This window comes from Aristolochia californica, unplaced genomic scaffold (genome assembly GCF_029961685.1).
Source record: "Aristolochia californica isolate CCGP_79_NKW_82.1479 unplaced genomic scaffold, dmAriCali1.0.hap1 SCAF_6, whole genome shotgun sequence".
Classification (NCBI taxonomy): Eukaryota; Viridiplantae; Streptophyta; class Magnoliopsida; order Piperales; family Aristolochiaceae; genus Aristolochia; species Aristolochia californica.
Genome location: NW_027182257.1, coordinates 41,108,918 through 41,131,525, shown reverse-complemented (window position 1 = coordinate 41,131,525; position 22,608 = coordinate 41,108,918). Strand labels below are relative to the sequence as shown.

Below are 22,608 nucleotides of genomic sequence, written 5' to 3'. Positions count from 1 at the left end.
CATAGTTGGAAGTTTCAGAAACAGGATTTCTTTTACTCCGCAAAGGTCGATTTAAGCTATGTAAGGCAGTAGAGCCTTCCAAATAAAGGGGGTGGCACCCTTCTTCCAGTCCTTCCTGAAAGGGAGAGGAATGGCGATGGTCGGGGCTCCTCTCGTCTGTAGTTGACGTTTTCCGTTTTCGCCATATTCGTTCACTCTCACTTGATATCGCTGTCTGAAATTGCAGGATATGGATGAGGTGCCACGCCAGCAGCCAGACATTGCAAAATAATTTATAAAATTCTCCTCAGATAATAATCTCCCCCTCGTCTCTGAGATCTTCATCGTTCCCGGTTCCCACCATTATCCTCTACGTTAGTGAAAACCATAGAGCTAGAAATCTCCCCACATTGATCCTACAAGCGACCTCAAATTTCTTTAAACCCCAGAAATCTCTATCTCCAATCTCTTTTGAAAATGGTTACAGCGGTTTCATGGGCTGCTGGGCAAGCCCTCCTTCATCCTCATCTCGCTTGCTCCTCCTGCTCCTCTACGTCGTCGTCTTCTTCTTCCCAACATTCTTCTGCGTCCTCATTTCAGCATGTTTGGGCTGCCAAAACCCTAGGGCGTTCTATACTTCCTTCATATCGTTCTAATTTTCTCGGTCAGTCGGTGTCCCTCTACCTGTCCTTTCCAACCAGACCTAAAGATGCCCCAAAGAACAAGTGTCTTGTCCGAATGTCCTGGGATGGTGCTCTGTCGTCCGTTCGACTGGCAATTCAGGGGAAAAACCTATATGTAAGGATGCCATTGTGGAACTCAGTCAATTGTTGGTGCCTTTTATCATATTAATCTCTTCTCTTATGATTACAGCTGACGGACACGGTGAAGAAGCACGTTGAGGATAAGCTTGGGAAGGCAATACAGAAGCACAGTCATCTAGTGCGGGAAGTTGATGTTAGATTATCTGCTCGTGGCGGCGAGTTTGGGCTAAAAGGTCCTAATCTTCGTAGATGTGAGGTGGAACAGAGCCCCTAAGTTTTATTTCTTTTGCGTCTGGACCACTTCTTCTTCTTATTCGATTCTTATTTCTCTGCAAATGTATCTGTTTTTGGTAAATGTGAAGTGCTCTGCTGTGTAGGTGACTCTTTTTACCAAAAAGCATGGGATTGTTCGTGCAGAAGAAGAAGCTGACACACTCTATGAGAGCATAGACATGGTTTCTTCGATTGTACAGAGAAAATTGCGAAAAATTAAGGAGAAGGATTCCGACCACGGGCGGCACATGAAAGGTTTCAATCGGCTCAAGGTTCGAGAACCAGAGGTACCAGTTGAAGCGGCACCAAAAGATCAGGAGCCAGAGCCGGTTTCTGAAGCAGGAGATAGAGATATTGTGGATGAGGTCTGTCTCTTGGAATTTTTTTATCCTAGTTTTCAACGTATGGGTACTGATTTCTGTGTCAACCACTCCCTCTCTATAGTTGTTCTTCTCTGTAACTTGGTTCCGGATCTTCTTCATTATAGTGCATCTCTTGAAGTTGTTTCTCTCACTTCATTTCCATCTAGCAGATTTCACTATGGACAACTAGTATTTAATTTTGATTTATACAGCCAAATGTCACTGCAACTAGCGAGACAGTTCATTCTAGGCAACATACCATATTTTTCCAATGGAATCATGTCTGTCAATGCTTGGGATCCCTTTTCACTTTTCTGAAGATTGTGTTTGTATGTTTTCATGCTTATGCAGTAAAATACCAAGTAGTGCATTCTTGTTCATCTCTCTCTCTCTCTCTCTCTCTCTCTCTCTCTCTCTCTCTCAACTGTTTGATGATTCTTAGTTATTCAGTGGAAGTTCTCATCCAATGTACTGGACTTCTTTAGATTGTTCGAACAAAGTACTTCGACATGCCACCATTGACTGTCAATGAAGCACTTGAGCAGATAGAGAATGTTCATCATGACTTCTATGGCTTTAGAAATGATGAAACTGGTAAAAGACCTAACTCTCTTTTAGTTTCTTTCAATTAAATTTGCACAAACAATACATTCTTTCACCGAGGTTTCTATATCCTCGTTATTGCAGGTGAGATAAATATCCTGTATAAGAGAAAAGGAGGAGGCTATGGACTGATAATTCCTAAGAGTGATGGCAAAGTGGAAAAGGTCGAACAAGTAGTGGTGGATTTATCAAAAGAAACATCTTCTGTAGAGTAGATAAGACTTGGAAGTGGATGCTATATGTGTAGTATATCTTACTCGTACTTTCAGAATATCAGTTTTATGGCATGTAATTGGCTGACAAAATGGTAAAAGAAACTGCAAAAGAAGTTGTAGTTCAACCTGTTCTCTCCTTGCATTCAATGAAACTCAGCTTTTGGTTCACACAGGACCTTGTGTTCTTGGGCAACCATCTCCTTCCCCATATTGTTGGCTGTTTTTGTCTTCTGTAGTCCATGGATTAGTTGCTGGGAAATCATTCCCAGGGTGTGTGGCTTCACCAATAATCTCCACAAGAGCAAACACCTTCTCTGAAGTGATGGAATCTATTAGAGTCCCTGACAATAATCTCTCTCTGTGTAATTTTAGAAATCAATTTGGTAGCATTATGGCAATCCAAACACACTCTCAAGTTTTTCATCACCCTCAAAACCTCTCCTTCTCCTGTGCTAAGTAGCCCAAGAGCAATTGCCAATCTCTCACTGTGCCCACACAGCATCTCTTCCTTCATATCATCATCCAGATTTCCCAATACGCAGCTTGTTTCTGCTACATACCCTTCCAATCTCATTCTCTCCTCCAAATCTTTCAAAAGTTTATATATTGCATCTGATCTCAGATGAGTTCGATCAAACGCGACAAAACTATGAACTTGACCACCAATTTCAATTGAACTCCACGCTGGAGGTTTTGGAACCTTCTTTTCTTTCATCATCAAACGCATTCTCGACACCCCGTCCCACATCTTAGCTGAAGCATAGATATTTGACATGAGCACATACCATCCAGCATTAGTGGGTTCTAGTTTCAGTAACTCCTTAATAACTCTTTCACCAATCAAAACATTTTTATGAATCTTGCAAGCATTAAGCAGCCCACCCCAGACACCAGAATCTGGTGAGATTGCCATTGTCCTTATGAGTTTTTCCGCATCTTCTAGCCTCCCTGCTCTGCCAAGCATGTCCACCATACAACTATAATGCTCTAAGGTAGGCTTCAGCTTGAATTCCTTTATCATTTTGTTGAAATACTCCCAGCCCTTGTCAACCTTCCCTCCATGGCTGAAACCAGACAAGACACCAACAAATGTCACTGCATCAGGTCTAACACCCGAATCCACCATGCGAGTGAACAATGACTCTGCAGCTTCAACGAGTCCGTGCATTCCATAGCCAGAGATGATTGAAGTCCAAGAGATTAAATCCTTTTGAGGCATTTGGTCGAAAACTCTTTGGGCTTCCTCCATACTTCCACACCTCGCATACATGTTGATAAGAGCAGCACCTATGTAGACATTAATTTCCATCTGACTCCGCACCATTTGTTCATGGAGCCACCTTCCCTGTTGCAGAGCTCCTAGAGAAGCACAAGCTTGCAGGACACTCACCATTGTCATCTTATCTGGTTGGATTCCAGATTTTTGCATCTGGTTAAAGATGGACACTGCATCATCACATTCACCATTCATCACATACCTGTAAAACTAGAGACTTTAATTTACACAATTTGATGAATATATCATTCATAGTAGTAGTATATTTGTTCAATATTGGGAAAGGGCATCGCCTTGACACTTCTTCAGGCTACCCTTTCAGCAGGAGATCAAACAACCAGCCAGATCTCACAGTGAAGCAAAATCACGGACTCCTGACTGCCAGACATCTCCAATATGTAGCAACTAATGAACAAACAAAAATATTCCTTGTGCAATTCATTGTTCATCTCTTCCACTTTCTTACCCTGAAATCATTGCATTGAAGCTCGCGGTTCCTCTCTCAGGCATCCCATCGAACACCTCCCTGGCTAGACCAAGTTCCCCGCATTTCCCATACATATCGATGAGAGCCGTCGCTACGAAAACATTTCTCTCGCAGCTCCTCCTCCGCACGTCTTCGTGAATTCTTCTTCCATGCCAAACCGACCTCGCAGCCGCACATGCTGGCAACACAAACGTGAATGTGAACTCGTTGGGTCTTACTCCACTCCCGGTCATAGCATCATAAAGATCAATTGAATCGTTAAACAGTCCATTGTGCTGGTAAGCTTTAATGACTTCGTTCCACAGGAAAAGTGGTGGCCTTTGGAGGACTTTAGTGAGAATTCGCGTTGCAGAAGAGAGTTCATTGGAACGGAGATAGGCGTGGGCAAGGCGAGTAAGGAGAAAGACATCAGCTGAGTAACGGGTCTTCAGAATTTTAGCATGGAAACATCGGAGATGGATAGAAGAGATGCAGGTGTTGAGACTAGAGATGAGATTCGAGAGGCTTTCAGTCGTGGTGGATACAGTTAAGAGTCTGGAGGCGTGAGATGAAGGGAGAATTGCAGCCTTGGGCATTTGCGGTCTGATTCCCCAGGTACTCGTGTAATATTTTTCCAGCAAGTCTGAAAGTTGGGAACGTGATCCAATTTGATCCGACGTAAGGACAGGGTAACCCTCCTCTTACCTCTCATAGTAGGGGGCAGGCGTGGGAAAAGTCCCTGTACCGGTTCAAGGTGGGAAGGGTTTCTACAACCCCAGCAATGAAAATTATTATAAATTTTTTGTCATTTTTAATACTAGACTAGGGTTGGCATGGATCTGAGCTAAGCTTGAACCTACATATGTTCGATCTCAAATTAGAGTTCGAGTTTCAACCTAAATTTAAAACTATAAAAAAAATATAAAAAATATAAAAAATATAAAAAATAAAGAAAATATTGTGATGAACTCGGTACCATTTAACTTCAAGTTATCACATAGGAGTTTAATATTTTACAATGGAACATACTAATGTATAATAACCAGCTTAATAGACTTGAAAAAAAGAGCAAACAACTCCATCAATAGTATTTAAACAATAATATTATATGTTGATGGATTCAAAAGAACTGAACGATCGATCATCTTTGAGGTTTTGAGGTAAATAAAAATAACTATCAACCAATTAAAAAGTGAATTAATGAGAACAATTGGAGTGAAGAGTCAATCAATGATCAAAGAATTTCTTCAAACAACTCAAGTTTTAGAAAGGAAATCCTAGTTAAAATGTTGAACATTAGTGATTTATATCTATAGTCTTAATTATAATTAATTTTTATTTATAATTTTATAATCTAAATATCAAATTAATATTTAAATATAACTACATTAATTAGAATTTTTTTAATTTAAAGGAAATTTTTTTATTTTATTTTAATATAGTGATCAATTTTTTTAATAACCATAGTAATTAAATTAACATAAAATTAATATTATATTTTAAATAAAAAGTAATATAATTTCAAAATTAAATTAATAATAAAATTATTTCAAAATTAAAATAAGAAAAAATAAAAATAAAAGTGAAGGTGTTTACAAATTATCACATAATGTGGCTTGCTTATTTACAACATTACTATTATCTTATTTTTTATCATAGAAAGCACGACCACCCAGCTAGGTAAAATATCTTTCTTTTCTTTCATAAAAAAATCACCTGAGATGGATGACCCACCACGTGGCAAGCCCACGGTCTTCCAACGTCCTCACGTGATATCTTCCCTACTGCTGCGTCACTCCTCGTTCCTCCGCCATTTCTTTCCTTCATACAAGGTTCCTCTGTCCGCCACGTTTTCCCTGGGCCCGCCCTTGATGATTCCTGTCCATTGATTTACTCCGATCAACTGTGGTCATGATTTTGGTCAATGTTTTTGACTTGCGTACAAGTGGAGAAGAAACTGTGCCACGTCATCAGAATGTGATAGAATTGAATTTCATTTCTCTCCTCGAGTCCCGGCCCCGGCGAAATAATGGGCAAAAGAATAAAAAAAGTACGAATAACCTTCCAAAACGTGACACGTGGAAAATCCCGGAACGCATATCCAGGAACTTGACAGCGGATTCGGGAAAATATCTAACCGAACTCGCCGCAGCAGCAAACACGTTTTCCATTGTGGGCCCCAGAAGAACCGCACTGGATGGGCGAGCTTCCTCGCCCCCCAAAAATATCCAAACCAGTGGACGGGTGGAGCGACACGTCAGTAAACTCTAGCGGGGCCCACTAACTTATTCGCGGGGGTTGTAAGCCGAAGGTTTTGTCTTCTAGATGTTTTGGTTGGTGGCTTCGCGCTGCCCTTGCGAAGCGCGGACGGTGACCTCTCGTTTGGCGCGAGCCAAGATCCCTCGCCGTCGTAAGATATTCGTGCTCGCAGCGCATTTTAGCGGAGTAGATATTTTGAGTGGAGAGAGGGAGAGAAAGTGGGGGAGACATTGGAAATTGGATTGAAGAGAGAGTAGCTGAGGTCGAGCTGAAGGATGTTCTTGGCTCGTTTCCTTGGACGTCTGGAGGGCTTTTAGAAGGGGGAGAAAAAAATGGGCGAAGTGGCTGCGAGCGCGGATGGTGTTAAGGAAGTGGAAGGAGGCCGACCATTCGAGATGCCGGCGGTGAGGTTGGAGAACTTTATGCGTCACATGTTTCTTCGAGTTCTTTTGATTGAAGGTGACGATTCCACTAGGCAGATCATTTCTGCGTTGTTGAGGAAATGTAATTACAAAGGTGAGCTCGTGTCTTTTGTTTTCCTATTTTCTTATTTTGCGTGGTATTGATTTCTGTTTTTTTTTCTGGTGGGGGTTTGACTGTATTTGTCAAAATTCTAGCCATGCAGGAAATAGATGTTTTTTTCTCCTTTTCTTCTTCTTCTTCTTCTTCTTGCAGTTTTCGTTTTTCATAGATTTCTGCTTTTGTTGAGAACGGACTATGGGTGGTCCGATGCTTGCGATTTCAGAAAGCTTTCAACTGTTGGACTAGTTTGGCAATGTCTACAGTTTTCTTTTGGGGCTGTGCACACTTGGATTTTTCCGATAGTACCTTAGGTAGCGGAGCTGGGAGGTTGGTTACTGGAATTGACGTCTGAGCCTCTTCTATGGTGATCGGTCAGTGCCTTTGCGGAAGAGGAGGTGTCGGGATTCGAAGTATTGGAAAACTCACTTTTAACTGATTTTTTGCTAGTATCTCTATCATTTTTTCTAAAAATTTAATCCAGGAAAAGTCAGAAATGCATCCACTACTATGCAGTAAATTCATCCTCGTATAATTGCAGCTTCGTCACTCTTTCATTCTTGTGTAAAAGGAGATAATCTGGTGGTTTATTCTCTTCTGTAAAAGAATTCTGATAAGGGGCTTGTCCAAGTTGTGCTTTTTATGTTAGTGGCTTTTGTAGTAAAGCAATTGTTGGTTGTGTCTAAGTAAAATTTACACCAATATTTGAATTTTAAATACAAAAACAACTTTAGGTTTCAGTTTTGTTCAGCTGGCTATATAGTCTTAGAGGATGCCTGTGTATGAGGGACAATACAACTACTGAATTGGTTGATCATGCAAAAAACAAACAAAATTATAAGACCCAATTACAGTAAAAATAACTTTCTCAAAAAAAAAAAAAAAAAAAAAAGAAAGTAAAATTAACGCGAGAAAATTGGTCATTAATGGTGTATGAGAAAAATAATTGGGTCGTAGTGGTGGAGAATTCTGGGTGCAATGTGCACCTAGGATTCATCTGATAGATTCAGAAGCAAAACAACTGGGTCTATCCTGGGCGAGTGTGTGCTGACTAGTCAATTGGTCTATGTCGTGGATGAACAAAACAGCAAAAATGACTTTTTGATGAATTGCTACAATGGTCTCCTTTTCACAATATGATCTCTAATCTATGAGAAGAGAAACAGCAGAGACCTATTTGGATGTACAAGCTCTCACTCAACTAAAGGTGCTTCTCCAAATTTTAGACTGTTGATTTAAGTGTATTTAGAGCGGAAACATTAAATTACAGTAGCTGACACACTAAATTATGGTAACTGAGGCAAAATGGATTGATAAAATTAATGAAGAGAAACATATATTCAGTATGATTATTTTTGGATAAGGGATATATATTATTGACTTGCAGTTGTTATGCATTAGAAATTTTCTTCCACTTGTTCTACTGTATCTGGACTTATAACATATATGTCCAGACTACTTGAGTTCAGTTTACTTTTATTTTGTTCGCCTACCCAGCCATTGACAAAGTATTTGGCAAAGTGCCCGCATAATGCCCTCTTTAATTTATCTGAAATGATGAAACTAGCATATAATATTAATAGATGACAGTTTCTGTAACTCATAATGTTATAAATTTAAACTGACAAGGTCTTCTTGAAATATTTGAGCAGTGGTGGCAGTGGCTGATGGTTTAAAAGCTTGGGAAACACTGCAGGAGAAAGCTTGTCAGATTGATCTTGTCTTGACTGAAGTTGAACTTCCCTCAGTCACTGGATTTTGCCTTCTCACCATGATAATGGAACATGAGGCATGCAAAGATATACCTGTCATAAGTATGTTTTATTGTGAGGAAATCTTTTCCCTGTTTTTGAAAGAACTTCCGGAGATCCATATTTTGTCTTACCAGCCATACCATACTGTGTCATTCCTGCAGTGATGTCCTCACAAGATTGCATTAGTATGGTACTCAATTGCATGATGAGAGGTGCTGCAGACTTCCTTGTCAAGCCTATTAGAAGAAATGAGCTCAGGAACTTGTGGCAGCACGTTTGGAGGAGGCAATCTGTATGTTTATGTACTTCCTGAAAAAAATATGTTAGTTTAATTTGGGTTGCTTGATCATAGTGTTTCTTAAATCATCCAGATAAATGATTATCTCATTATCCATCTTTTTGAGTTTAAACCAAACATGTACTTTTGTCTACAGTCAACTGGTGTTCTAAAAGAACAAGAAGATGGGAACTTTCCTCCACAGAAGAAGTTGGATGCTGTTTCCGAAAATAATGCTGCAAGTAACCACTCAAGTGATAATGTGGTCTGTACAAAGAAGAAAATGGAATCCAGTGACACAAGGAGTGACAGTCAAGTAAGTATTCTTACTGTCTCCCCATTATCTTGCCTTTTGGGAATTGTCTCTCTGTTTTTGATTAAGGGCTAATTACTTATGCACCTCTGAGATATTGCATAAATCCCTTATTTCCGAGTAATACTTATATCTTCTACATCATTAAAAAAATATGTGGTTTTTTCTTCTATTAGATTTTGTTAGTTTACTCTATTTGTGGTATAAAAAAGGCAAAAATATTTCCCCCAAAGTACTATTGTATATTGCAGGTGAATCACTCATGATTGTGCATTGACACAACTTATATAGGACTCACCTAAAAATCTATATCAACGGCTGTGGTTATTCCAATACATGGTTTCTAAGTCGGTCTTAAATCATTAGAGTGACCCCATCTTAAATAAGTCATGTGTAGTTCCAAAAATCACAATAACATTTTGTAAGGCTATTTTGGTCTTTTTATGCAAAGCTATATGCAAAGCTAGAGTTAGAGAACATAATTTAGTGGATTGATCCTGTGGGTCAATTGCTGCATGGGGGTTTCGTAATGTGATGTCTTGGGTTGGTCCTCACTGAGGCTTGAGGTGTAATCAATATTCTAACAAAGAAAAGAAAATAGAATATAACAGTAGAGATATGTAGGTTTTCATACAATATTCAGCGGATTGTTGATTGGGGGGTCAATTCTTTATTTTGTTATAATGTTTTATTTCTTTTTGGAAATCCGCTCTTTTGGAGAGTTGGATTAACTGAACTTGTTTGATTTTGTGATAAACTTCAAATTTTTCCGAGTATCAGAGTGAATGGATTTTTTAAGTAGAATTCTGTCTCCCAAGATCAAGACAAATTTTGGAGCATCCTCTTACAAACATATCTGGACTTCCTATGGGAAAAACACCTCATAAAATGATAGCTGACAAATCTTTTATAGAAGTCACTGCATGACACAAGTTGCTGACAACAATTGCATGAACTTTTACACATCACTTGTGCAGAGCTCGTGTGCAAAGCCGGACGCAGACGTTGAAAGTCCATACACGCAGAATATGCGGGAGGATCTAGTGCCCCTTGCTCCTGTCAAAGAAGGGCATAATTTCGAAGAATGTGGGAAGTTGAATAGCACATTATCAATATCTGAGAAGGCTAAAGGTGAGCAACACTTGATACTCTGTCTCATCATGCTATTCTTTCCATGGCAGTTGGCATATATATCTTAATAGGTTCTTACAAAAAGTTGTTTTTATTTCAAATATATCAGTGAAGTTGACATCCGAAGCAGCTTCTTGCAATCAAGTGATGGGTTCAATTGAGATGAGCATAGAAGGAAAACCATTGGATAAGGGTGCTTCTGATGAGGACCTAAGAAAAATTTCTGAACCATGTAGAGAAGCCATTGACTTCATTGGAGCAATAGATAATCGATCACAATGCAATTATATGCATTTTGAGCCAACTTATGTCCGAGAAGATGACAATGTGCAGAATTGTGTGAATGAAGAACATTTTTCAGAAGCAAAGAACTTTTGTTCCAAGTCAACTTCTTTGCCATTTCTTGAACTTTCTCTTATGCGGCCTCAGCCATGTGCATCGGGAAACAATGAGGTTGAGAGAAAGCATCCTGCTACTGGAGGAGCTTTCTGGAACCATTCAAATGCCTCAGCTTTTTCATGGTGAGCCTTCCAAACCATCCTCTGTAGAAGAATTATACATTATGTTGTTCTGAAAGGTTTATTGCCATTTTTCCTGAAGATAGTTTGAATCATATGTTATTCTACAGGTACAACAATAAGATAACACGGCCACATAACCGGACTATGCTCAAGCAAGTCCAAACAACCAATTACAACAGTGAACCAAGAGAATCCAGCTGTGGGCCTCACAGTCCCTTGTTCAACAAAGATCCTCTCGATGCCACTGATTGTCCTAGAGTTGGGGTGACTCTTGTTCCTGTTCCAATCAGAGGCACAGGTTATGATGGATTAAATGCAGGGTATGGTGCTTTACTACAACCTGTGTTTTATGGACATCCACGCCCACCCTTATGGTCTGCAAATCCTGTCAACCAGTCGGAAGGGTTTCATGAGAATTCAAATCAATCTGATCAAGAAGCCCACCATGCTGAGGAGAGTCATTATCTACATGATCAAAACACCTGTAAATCTATCTACAAGCCTGTGCCCAGGCATGATCAATTAGAATCAGATGGTACGAGACATGGTGCTTCCTTCAATGCTCAGAGCGGGAGTAGTGGAATATGCAATGGGAGTAAAAGCTATATCAATAGTAGTGCATTTGGGAGTGAATGTAATGGCAGTAACAGGAATATAACTCATGCAACAGTCGTGGAAAGTGGGACTGATGAAGGTCCATTCACAAATGATGGATTCAGGGTTGTTGATTACAGGTCTTCCCAAAGGGAGGCAGCCTTAATCAAGTTCCGGTTGAAGAGGAAGGATCGCTGCTTTGAAAAGAAGGTATTGACATTGCTATAAATAAGGACTTGTTTCTTCTTTAAACTGTGCCAGAAAAAAAAAAAAAATACATGCAGGATAAGTGCCTCTCTTTTGGTAAACAGTGATTGTTTTCATGTGCTGGATAGCACAAGTTTTGCGATTGTCTGGTCAAGTTGAGAAGCAAAATAGTAGTTGCTGTTCCCTGTCATCACCTCACCTAGATTCAGGGATTTCATGCCTTAAAGTGGCAGAAAATGCTTGTTGCTTTTCTTCTCCTTCGTATTATTCTTCTTGTTATTATTATAGTTAATTCTTCTTGTTATAGTGCTGTTGTTTTTGTAGTAGTTGTAGTTGTTGGAATGTATGGTTTTAATGTAGAATTGCATGACAGGTTCGATATCAGAGCAGGAAAAGACTTGCAGAGCAAAGGCCTCGAGTGAAAGGGCAGTTTGTTCGTCAAGTACAGTCTGATTCTTGACATGTGAATTTTTGGGACACTGGTGTTTATATTGGTTCAAATTCAAAATCAAGGACATTGTTGAAACGAACTGACTTACAGTGGAGTACCTGAGATAGTAGACAGGAGTTCTTTAACCCACTGCTCTGCCAAGAGCAGTCAATAGAGACGGAAGGATCTCAGAAGAGTTACCCTTGATATGTTGGAGGCACTATTAACCTGTTGTTATCGGCTAACTGTTGATACATGTATATCTACCAAATTCAAGGATCCATTGTTAATTTTTTCTGTATGTGAATATACATCTGCAGGAGTGTCATTACGGCGTTAAAAGCCTATAATGTCCAGGTTGTTTTTCACCTTGGAATTATTTGTTTGTAGTACTGGAAGCTGAGATACTTCTGATAAATCCCAACTCTCCACTCCGGCCTGTACCCCAATCCGAATAGAGAGAAATGAGATTTTTGAAATTTAATACTGTTATGTGATTCTGATTTTGGTCTCTCAGTCTGCAACATGGATTCTTGTCATGATTTTTGGCGACTGTAGATGGCTGAACCAATGAATGCATTCAGGCCGAGGATGTAAGGAGGAGGGAAGAGAAAAAATAGAAAAAATATAGGTAATTGTTAAGGAATAGACTTATATAATGGGCAATGAAGACAATAAAACAGGAAGAACAAAAGCAGATAATCCAAACTTCGTGGGGCCCCCTCTCCAACATTCTGACTGGGCGACAACGAAGCAGAGGCCATTCTCAAAGCTTCCCACGTCGTTTTTCCATGCATGCACGAGTCAAAGTTCTTATCCGTTTGTCGGCGAGCTCCTCTCTTTTTCTCCAAAGCTCATCGCCACCCCGTTTAAAATCCAAATGACTTTTTTCAACTTTCCTCTGTTTATAAAGAAGAAAAAGCAGCTTCTCCTACAGTCTCTCACACCCTCAAAAGCTTCTTCTACAGTCTCCAATGGAACTCCTTGTCCATGGGACGGAGATTTGTCAGAGATTCTTCTCTTTCTGTGTTTATCCTCGTTCGTTTCTTTCTTTGATGAAGAACACTCGGCGATTTTACCAAAATTGGAAAAATTCTGCCCTGGGGGGATGTACGCGTAAGTGCTTAGTAAAAAAACATCTAAACCTAGATGGCATGAATGACTCTTTAAGTCAGCCTGAGTGATAAAACTTCACAATGAAGACTGTAAGTGAAACTGTAAATGAAGGGTAGTGGTTTTGTCCCATATCCTTGAGCTACATTTAGAAAAACAGAAAGAAAGTATGAACTCACAAAAAGAAAAAGAAAAGAGAAACCCAATTCCGTCTCACAAAACTAACTTTATACGCTCGATTCTTCTCTCCTCTCCTTTTTCCTCTACCTCTTCCAAATGTCGAACAGATTCTCTTCTTCAGCCATTTTTCCATCCCTCCACCAACCTCTTCCCTTTACTGGACACCTTTTCCCTCTCCATCCTCCATATAAGCCTTACCACTTCTCTCACAGCTTCTCCTGTGGCAGAAGAATAATAGCCTAGTAAGATGACCGAGACCTCCCCTCCCAGAGAGCATCATATACACAAAGCCATGACTGAACACTACCACAGCCGTCGCCGCATGCTTCTAATTTCCCTCACCATCTTCCTCCTCCTCGCCGGGATCACTGTTCTCGTCGTCTGGCTCATTTACCGTCCTCACCGTCCTCACTTCAGCGTGGTGGGAGCCGCCATCTACGACCTGAACACGTCTTCCCCCGTCGTCATCTCCACCACCATGCAGTTCACCGTCCTCGTCCATAATCCGAACGACCGGGTCACCATCTACTACGACCGCCTCACTGTCTTCGTCTCCTACAAGAACCAGGCCATCACGCCTCCCCTGCCGCTGCCGCCGCTGGTTCTAGGGCACCGGGCGACGGTATCGATGTCGCCCATGCTGAGTGGGTCGGCGGTGCCGGTGGCACAGCATGTGGCGAATGGACTGGTGACTGACGAGGCGTATGGGGTGATGGGACTGAGGCTGGTTTTCCTGGGGCGGTTGAGATGGAAGGCGGGAGCTATCAAAACCGGGCGATATGGGCTTTACGTGAAATGTGATATGATGCTAGGGTTGAAAAAAGGGATTGCAGGCCAAGCCCCCTTGCTTGGAGCTCCAGATTGCAGTGTCGATGTTTGAGTTTTTCTCTGTGATTAATTTTCTTTGTTCTTTTTCTTTTTTCATAGGGTTTAAACAGTTTGTAAACATTTCACATCATGGTGATCTTCTTTTCTTCTTTCTTCTTTCTTGTTTCAAATACTCTCTTTGAAGAGAAGAACAATCAAAAGGCATGTAAGGGAGTACATATAGTATAAATGAAGAATTCAGCAAAGAGAAGAGGTCCCTCTTGTTCTTGCTGTTCATCTCCTGTTTACGTTTCTTCCACCTTTGCAATACGCTGCCGACGAACTGATGTAAGGTGTCAACTTCGAACATAAAAAATAATTGGAAGTTTCTTCGTGAAGAATCCACGTTTCCTTCAGGAATAAGCCACATGTTTCGGTTGTTTCATTTTTGTTCGCTACTGTGGTCTGTAATTAGAACCAGTTCCAGCGGTTAAATCAAAGAGAACAAATGAAAACTTCACAGCCACTTGAAGAATTTGGTCGCGAGGAAAGTGGGTCTAAGAAAAAGCCTGGTTCCTTATCGATCCAACAGTAGGCTTTAAAGGCCGAAGCACGAAAAAAAGGAAAAGAGAAAGCAGTATCTATTCTTCCGCATTTTCTGTGAAGAAAGGAATAGAAAACAGGTAGATCTATTTTCAAAGATCGTCCAATTTATAAACTAATTCAGTCAATTACAGTGAGTATAATAGGATCGGAGGAAGGGTCTGTCCAAGGTTTGAGTGATTAAATTAATGGCGAGGAGAATTTTATGAACAGTGGGACATGCGCACTAGTGATTTTTTGAATGGATAACGGACAGCTAGGGTTGTAAATGGTCAATAATGAAAAAGGGTAAGGAATATTGTGCTACTTAGTTCCATTTCTCTTATATTTATCCTATTACTCGTTTTGACCGAAATAAAATATCCATTTGTTTATCAGATTATTCGTAAATAATTGGGTAAACAAGTAAATAAATGGATAAAATAAAATATTCTTATAAAATTAGTAGGGGTGGCATCGAGTCTAGCCGAGCTTATATGTTTGAACTGGGCTTCATCCGAATACTTTGAACTCGTGCTCACCCTCAAACCTAAAGTTTAAATTGAGCTCGAGCTTATAAATTTTAACCAAGTTTAAGCTTGAGCTCCAGCCGAGTTTGTGCTCCAACCTATATTTAAAAATTTGCATAAAATACATGTCAAATAAACTATACATACAATTATGCATAAATTTTACTTAAAATTGTGCATGACATCTACATAAAATTTTACATAAATATTATACATAAACTCTATATAAAATTGTCTATACACTCTGCATAAAATTGTTCATAAGCACTGCATAATATTATGCATAAACTTCGTTCAATTACCAAACAAAAAAATTTAAATGAAATATCTCTGTCAAATTTACAATCACCCAAACACAAAATATAAATCCAGTATAAATTTATAAACTCCAACTCTTGCTCTTTGTGATAGGAAACAATATGCTAAGTCCCCACTTGTATGAGCAAAATCTCTACCTATGCTAAAAATAAAAGAATAAAACTTATTATTGTCTGATAAAAAATACTCTTCCATTACCAATTACTTAATGTAGTACAAAATATTAAAATTACCAAGATGAGAAAAACATGAAAAATCAAGTAAATAGTTGCATTATCTCCATAGGCTACAATCATCAAACAAAAAATTAATAAATAAAACTATCTTTTTACTAAAAATATCATAATAAATAATTAATCAAAAGTAGTTCACCTTTTGATTTTTCTTGACACCATGAAGAACCTGAACCCAATCACCGCCACAAATCAAAGCTTGAAATGTATTTGGTGCCTAGGAAGAACGATATGGGTCTATTACTCTACCACTAGCATCCAAGGGAGACTCTGAGATTACTGTAGATATGAGAATTACAAGGATGTCTACTGCCAGCTTAGATAATACCCAAAATTTTAATTTATTCACTTTTTACCATTCTAAAACATCAAAATCATATTGTGAAATTGCCTTACAAATATATACACTGTCTTCAAAATAATTTTCCAATTCTAACTTTGGTAAACTCACTACTTCCACTTATTTTAAATAAGTTATTAATTTTGATCAACCTGAACTTGATGAGGAATGTGAACTACAACTTGTAGAAACACCCGTAGAGTTAATACTTGAAACAATTTCTTCATTACTAGTTTCCACATTACGCATGGCTATATATTCATCATAGATCTCAAATAAGGTCCGTCGAACTAAGTTTATGTTCATTCTAGCTTCCACCTCAAAATATATCTATGGAAAACACATTTCAATTAATCTTAATTTGAACCTTGGATAAAAAACTGAACCAACAACTATAAAAAAATTTGCATTCACCCCTGTCTTTGTCAAATTTCTATTTCATTTTACCAACCATTATCCTAATGAAAACATTTTCATTTGTAGAATAAAGATTTAATTTTTTTTTTACCCTATATACCTCACTAAAGTACAAACTAGAAGTAGGGTAGTTACTCCCAAAAATGATATTTGGAACTGCATTAAATACTTTTAGAATCTCACACACTATTTCAATTTTTTTCATTCATCAAGACTTGACAAACAATCATAAGTTGGCTCTCTATCTCGAAATCTAGGAAATTCATCTTTGAATTTTAATGCAGAAGATAACAGATCATTAGTAGAATTCTAACAAATTGGACAATCAATAACCAACCTTTTTGCTCCTAGTTGTAGTTGTTGCACAATTTTAGAAAATGTGTGAAGTCTAGCTTCAAATTGATTAATGAATTCGACACTCTCACTCACATTCTCAATGATATCCTTAATTTCAACAAAACTATTTTGGACTAATAAGTTTAGAATATTAGCATAACAATGCACATGAAATAACTTCCCACCACAAACTAATTTCCTATTTCTTGAAAAATCATCTTTCAAAACTCTCAAGCAAACATCATTATATGCAATATTATCAACTAACATACCAAATAATTTATTTTTTGTTTTAAAATATCTCAAATACTTTTAAATAACATCTACTATGTCAACACCGTGACAAGGAGGAGGAACATGCACAAAATTCAAGACTCATTTTTTTAGTTTCTAATTACTATCAATAAAATGTCCAGTAATAATCTTGAATTCGATATTTTGACTTTGGGACTTCCAAAGATCCGTGGTATGACTAATCTTCTTAATCTGTTGTCGTAAAGTTTTATTTTTTTTCTCTACCTTATACACCTCCATACACTCCTTTTTAATGGTCTTATAAGATATTTTTTCATAATTTATATTTTCCATCTTTATTACAAAATTAAATCCCTCCTCTTCTAATATTATGAACAGATGCTCATGCATAAGAATCCAATAAGAAATAAACATTCTCATTTTAGCTTGATCATATTTGCCTCCAAAATCTATCAAAGGAAGGCCAGATGAACTATGATCAACATTTGACCCCACTGGTTAAAAGTTTATGTTTTTTTGCTTTCGTATTGTCACTTTTCTACCAGGACAATATTTCAAATGTCAACTTATATGTGAGGTCACTCTACTATTAATAATACTCAAATTGGTTTTACAATTAGCACACAGAGCATTTTTTGCACCATCTAGAAGTGATTTTGTTTTGAATTCCAACCACACATGGGACCCTATTTGTCTTTTTGTACTCTGGTCAACTTGTTCCTCATTTGGGGCACCTTTGTCTTGATTTCCTTCCATCACATTAGTCATTTGAGGGGGACAAGACTTTGATGGACTTGAGTCATTATCTATGGCTATACCAAAACTAGTCTTAGCTATGGACGTCAAATGAGTAGAAGATGTTAATATTTCTACTAACTTCTAAAAAATAAAATAAAAACATAAATAAAAAATAGCAACCAGAACTTAAGAGTAGAACATGCATTAATGTTACAAAAAAAATTAAGATCAATTTCTGGAATTGTAAGAAAAACTTTTAGTAGAAAGATTAGGCATTAATTTCATGGTTTGGGTTGCATGCTCCAACATAAGGGTGACCAATTGAATGATCCTAAATCCTGGTGGGAGAGATGATCCATGTCTAAAAAATCAGTAGTTGACCTATCCGTATCTGTGATTAATCTCTCCCTTTTCGGGGGGATAGCATGAGTTTTTAATAGTTGAATGTCACTGATGAGGAGGCTAGCCGGAAGACATGGAATTGGACTGTGTTGAAAACCAACACTCTTGAGTATTGAAAAACAGTAGAAAAACTTGTGGTACACCCCATCTAGGCCTGAACTCTTGGCTCATCTCCTTGCTACAGTGAAGGAAAAACATAGAAGACAGCATTGGGCCCATACCTCTCTGAAATTCTGGAATTGCACCCAGAGAAAAAAGGAACGAAGAAAACTGTTGGATAACTATTCGTGGCATTCCTCTACATCTATGGTGCAAGGAAATTTTCAGATTTATTTGAAAATATTTTTGGAGAAACAATTGACAATGAGGCAACAAACCAATGGGGTGACTTCAATCATGCTATGTGAAGATGGACGAAAGCAAACAAGCAAGCCTTAGAACCCAGCCAGCAGAGCTCAAAACCTGATTCAATTGTCCATCATGCCCATTAAATTCCTCTCTCCTTGAAGGTATATTGTTTTGAGTACCAAGCTACTAGAGTAATAGCCAAAACCATTGGGAAACATGGCACAATGATGTGAAAATCCAAAAAGAAGGGTTGTAGAAGAATGGGCTTTCACTAGCCCTCAACAAAAGAACCATGCTCCCAAACTTCAACCCTGCTGAAATGGAAAATCCAAAGTCTTTAAAACCTCCAGACTGAGAGAATTCAAAGCTTTGGTCAGTTTTTGTTTGCCTGAAAAAGCAAATCTTCCAACAGATCTCTTAAGGGCTTGATGCAACCTCCTCAACCTGTTAACTACAACACTTGCCTAACCAAGAATCAAAAGAGCAAGTCTCAAACCCAATTTAGAATACTTGTAAGAAACTTACTACGATGGCTGGCCAACTTGGGAGCCGCCATCAGGTGCTCCAAAGAAGCAATTCACAAATTACACACCAAACTAGTCTTATTTCCATGTTCACCACAAGTGAGCCATGTCCTTGAATCTCATGTCATGAAATGCAACAGACAAGATCTCCCCGTAAAGAGCAATAATTAGAGAGCATCTCGAAAAGCATACAATCATAGTAGTATTACAGAAGGAAAAGAAAGTTCAGTTTGTGACAGAGTTTAAGAACATCTGGTATAAAAGAAACGCAAAATGGACAGTGTAAAATACCATAGGCTCAGTAGGTGGAATGGTAATTGTGTGGGATAAAGATCAGGTGGAATTCATTCAAGACATCATAGGGGTATTCTCCATACCAGACCACCTAATCCCAAAAAAGATGATAGATTTCAATGAGCAGCAATTCCAGTTTATGGAGTTTCCCACTGCATTGCATCAGAGCTTCTGGAATGAACTTAGAAGCAAATTGATATATGGCAGCTCACATGTAGACTTCAACATAATTGGGTCTTGAAATGAGAGCTCAATTGCATCTACTAAGACAAATGCATCGGTATAATCCTTTTCAGAATTCATAAAAAACAATAAGCATGCTGACATACCAGTTTACATACATACTATTCATTGGGAATTATGGAAAGAAAATCAGCCAACATGCTCTTTAGATCTAAAGCTTACCAAGAAGTAGAAAATAAGTAAATGGAAGATAACAAAATGCTGTTGATGCAAATGAGACCGAACCGAGCTCGAACTATTTGTGAATTGGCTTGGTTCCATGCCACCCCTAAAAATAAGTACAATCATCAAAATATTCATACAAATGGAAGAGAATTGAAACCCCTAGGAACATCAGTTGAAAGGGTGGGTGGGGATACTCTTTGTTCTTTTTTTTCGTTAGGCAAAGGTAAAAGATCATAAGTTGTTAGTGCATTAATTCAGCAGGATTGAAGATTTGCTTAGCTCGCCCAAGGCAATATTAGTAGGATTCAATTGAAAAAGAATTTTTGGTTCAAGAACGATATAAACAAATTAACTGGATGAAAATCACATAATTAAAGCCTCATAGATAAGCGAGTCTAAAAATTCAGGCATGACATGTCATTTGTTCTGTCCTTGTTGATCATCCAACTAGGTCCTTCGAGTTGCCTTAATCACACATACCCTTGTTGGTCTCCCAATGAGGTCATTATGGTTGCCTTACACACACATATCCTTGTTGGCCCCCCAAGAAGGTCCTTATGGATGCCTCACACACACCCTTGTTGGTCTCCCAACAAGGTCCTTATGGTTGCCTTCTACATACATACCCATATCGATTTTTCAATATGGTCATTTATTTCTCATGTAGTGATTATTTTACACACACACATATATACCCTTATTGGTTTCCCCAATAAGGTCCTTATTTCTTGTGTAATAGCAGTTCCACTTACACATTCCCATATCGGTTTTCCAATAGGGTCCTTATTCCTCATGTAGTGATTGTTCTACACATACACACATACCCTTATTGGTTATCACAATAAGGTCCTTATTCATTCCTACAGATGTTCTAGAGTTGGACTCAATGGATCCATAAACATAATATTGGCTAGTCCACAACCCTCAATTAGCATCCCGTAAGTGATCTTGATTGCCCACTTGTCCCAAGTGAAGTCCATATCATCTTGTATAGAACATTAATCAAAGGTCTCATCCAACACAAGAGTAATAACCTACTCATTCTACCTTTCCAATTTCCTTTATACACTATCATTAGTACATATGGGTATACTTGCGTATTCTCCTAACACGGACATTAAAACCTGGACATCCGCAGCTTTACTGAAAACCTGAACATCCGCAGCAGCCAGACGGGGAGAGGCAAAGAAACAAAAACTAACATTTGAAGACTACAAGATCTTGGTCTCGGCGGCAGAACCGTGGAGATTCTTCATCTTTTCGCTTCTTCTACTGACAATAACAATAAGCTGAAGAGGACCCGCATCTTGTAATAAATAGAACAGTAGTAAAGGGATTTCTGTTGATTCTGTTCTCGTTATTAAAATCACTAAATTAAGGTCTAGAAGCTTATGGAGCGAGTTAAGAGCCATCCCTTCAGATGCCAACTGTTTCTTGCTTTTCTGCTCCATTTTTCTCCAATCTCTGTAAAGGCTAGCCATGCTACTCAATTATTCCAAAAGCTGTCCTCCCTGACCTTGCTCCGCCTCAGATATCCCTTGTATATCTTGGTATAAACTTTGACGAATCTCTATAGTATCTGCTCCTGATCTCTTCCTCCAAAAGAAACTTAAATACCCAGAGGAGCGACCTGGGAACTTCATCACCAAAATTAGTGGACTATAAAATTTCACATTTGTTTTTAATGTGGCTCTAAATATGTTTTCTTATGAACAAATGGACATCTAAGTGGAGTGAAGCTGAGTCCATGATGCTTTTGTTACTCTGAAGATATATTAAAGTTGGTTTTAAATTTATCCCAAAACAATTAAGCTGAAGTTGCTTAACATTTCCAAAAATTCTTTCTGCTTGGGGTGGTTTATATATTTAGGAAGGTGGGCATTTGAAGAGTCAACTGCATACAATAGGGTAGAAGTATGAGTAGATAGATTAGTGGTTTCAGCTTGATTAAGGCGGTTTACCAGAAAAAAATCAAGACTGATCAATGGCTAATGAAGCCGCTTTAGGACTACTAATCACTCCATTCATGGTTGCCGGTCAAAAGCTAGCTCCTCTGCAGAAATAATTGCTGCTTTGTTCATGGAGCCTTTTTTTATATATTTTTATTAAACCCATCAGCCTTCTTCTCGGCCTTGTATTCCCTCCTCCCCCTCGACTCCCTTCTGCTCTGTTTCTTCAGACTCCTTCCCCTACTGCAAATGTCTCAGCTCCCCATAAGATCTCCGAAACACTGCGCCAAACAAGGATTGAATGTAGAGAAATTTTACAAAAAGCTGTTCTACATCATCTCCACTTTGGTTCTCTCCCTCCTCTCCCTGGTGTTTGTTGTATGGCTCGTCCACCCTCTCTCCAAGCCTCACTTCTATCTCAAAGAGTCCGATCTCTACCAGCTCAACCTCTCCGGTCCCCATCTTCTGAACTCCACGATTCAAATCACTTTGGTCTCCAAGAACCCGAACCGGAGAGTAGGGATCTATTATGACCGGCTTCAAGTTTATGCTTCTTATAAAGGGCAGAAGATAACACTTGACGCTCCTCTTCCTCCTTTCCATCAAGGCCACGAAGAGAGCAATATTTTAAGTGCTCTTTTGTCCGGCAACTTGGTCCCTGTAGCTCCGTCTTTCGGTGACGAAGTGAGCAGGGATCAACTGGAAGGGAGAATGATTTTGAATCTGAAGCTGAACGGCCAGCTTCGGTGGAACGTGGGCAGTTGGGTCTCCGGTCACTACCATTTCAATGTCGATTGCCTGGCAGCCATGGCTCTTGGTCCCAACGCAGTCTCTGCTTCCCTGACTAGTTCTTCTTCCAAGCAAGGAGTCCAGTGTTCTATTGATCTGTGA

General features: G+C 38.9%; 5 protein-coding genes across 6 annotated transcripts; 4 read left to right on the top strand and 1 right to left on the bottom strand.

Annotated features, from left to right (window-relative positions):
• The first annotated feature begins 96 nt into the window (after positions 1-96).
• LOC137967221 (ribosome-binding factor PSRP1, chloroplastic) lies at positions 97-2,373 on the top strand. Its single transcript, XM_068813733.1, has 5 exons — positions 97-777; positions 853-999; positions 1,121-1,381; positions 1,864-1,972; positions 2,066-2,373. Exons 1-5 carry the CDS (start codon positions 457-459, stop codon positions 2,194-2,196), a joined length of 969 nt encoding a protein of 322 aa, XP_068669834.1. The 5' UTR covers positions 97-456; the 3' UTR covers positions 2,197-2,373.
• Positions 2,374-2,377: 4 nt separating this feature from the next.
• LOC137967219 (putative pentatricopeptide repeat-containing protein At3g13770, mitochondrial) lies at positions 2,378-4,593 on the bottom strand. Its single transcript, XM_068813732.1, has 2 exons — positions 3,939-4,593; positions 2,378-3,674 (listed from the first exon to the last, which is right to left on the bottom strand). Exons 1-2 carry the CDS (start codon positions 4,532-4,534, stop codon positions 2,477-2,479), a joined length of 1,794 nt encoding a protein of 597 aa, XP_068669833.1. The 5' UTR covers positions 4,535-4,593; the 3' UTR covers positions 2,378-2,476.
• A 1,820-nt stretch (positions 4,594-6,413) lies between these two features.
• LOC137934943 (two-component response regulator-like PRR95) lies at positions 6,414-12,240 on the top strand. Of its 2 annotated transcripts, none has more exons than XM_068779540.1 (8): positions 6,414-6,713; positions 8,369-8,530; positions 8,632-8,762; positions 8,905-9,063; positions 10,038-10,191; positions 10,301-10,712; positions 10,820-11,516; positions 11,887-12,240. In XM_068779540.1, exons 1-8 carry the CDS (start codon positions 6,530-6,532, stop codon positions 11,971-11,973), a joined length of 1,986 nt encoding a protein of 661 aa, XP_068635641.1. In that variant the 5' UTR covers positions 6,414-6,529; the 3' UTR covers positions 11,974-12,240. The 2 variants fall into 2 exon arrangements, with proteins under 2 accessions (XP_068635641.1, XP_068635642.1); XM_068779541.1 differs by lacking the exon at positions 6,414-6,713 and adding an exon at positions 6,722-7,129.
• A 1,176-nt stretch (positions 12,241-13,416) lies between these two features.
• LOC137935150 (NDR1/HIN1-like protein 1) lies at positions 13,417-14,311 on the top strand. The gene has a single exon (XM_068779820.1). The coding sequence runs from the start codon at positions 13,484-13,486 to the stop codon at positions 14,114-14,116; it is 633 nt and encodes a 210-aa protein (XP_068635921.1). The 5' UTR covers positions 13,417-13,483; the 3' UTR covers positions 14,117-14,311.
• Positions 14,312-21,966: 7,655 nt separating this feature from the next.
• LOC137967080 (NDR1/HIN1-like protein 26) lies at positions 21,967-22,608 on the top strand. The gene has a single exon (XM_068813504.1). It carries the CDS (start codon positions 21,967-21,969, stop codon positions 22,606-22,608), a length of 642 nt encoding a protein of 213 aa, XP_068669605.1.

What these genes read in the sequence shown, in the direction of transcription:
- LOC137967221 (XM_068813733.1), top strand. Translation starts at nt 457, where the DNA reads ATGGTTACAGCGGTTTCATGGGCTGCTGGGCAAGCCCTCCTTCATCCT. An exon ending in CTAATCTTCGTAGATGTGAG is followed by an intron (nt 1,000 to 1,120) that starts GTGGAACAGAGC and finishes TCTGCTGTGTAG; the next exon opens with GTGACTCTTTTTACCAAAAA. An exon ending in CTTTAGAAATGATGAAACTG is followed by an intron (nt 1,973 to 2,065) that starts GTAAAAGACCTA and finishes TCGTTATTGCAG; the next exon opens with GTGAGATAAATATCCTGTAT.
- LOC137967219 (XM_068813732.1), bottom strand. Translation starts at nt 4,534, where the DNA reads ATGCCCAAGGCTGCAATTCTCCCTTCATCTCACGCCTCCAGACTCTTA. An exon ending in TTCAATGCAATGATTTCAGG is followed by an intron (nt 3,675 to 3,938) that starts GTAAGAAAGTGG and finishes CTAGTTTTACAG; the next exon opens with GTATGTGATGAATGGTGAAT.
- LOC137934943 (XM_068779540.1), top strand. Translation starts at nt 6,530, where the DNA reads ATGGGCGAAGTGGCTGCGAGCGCGGATGGTGTTAAGGAAGTGGAAGGA. An exon ending in ACACAAGGAGTGACAGTCAA is followed by an intron (nt 9,064 to 10,037) that starts GTAAGTATTCTT and finishes TCACTTGTGCAG; the next exon opens with AGCTCGTGTGCAAAGCCGGA. An exon ending in AATGCCTCAGCTTTTTCATG is followed by an intron (nt 10,713 to 10,819) that starts GTGAGCCTTCCA and finishes GTTATTCTACAG; the next exon opens with GTACAACAATAAGATAACAC.
- LOC137935150 (XM_068779820.1), top strand. Translation starts at nt 13,484, where the DNA reads ATGACCGAGACCTCCCCTCCCAGAGAGCATCATATACACAAAGCCATG.
- LOC137967080 (XM_068813504.1), top strand. Translation starts at nt 21,967, where the DNA reads ATGTCTCAGCTCCCCATAAGATCTCCGAAACACTGCGCCAAACAAGGA.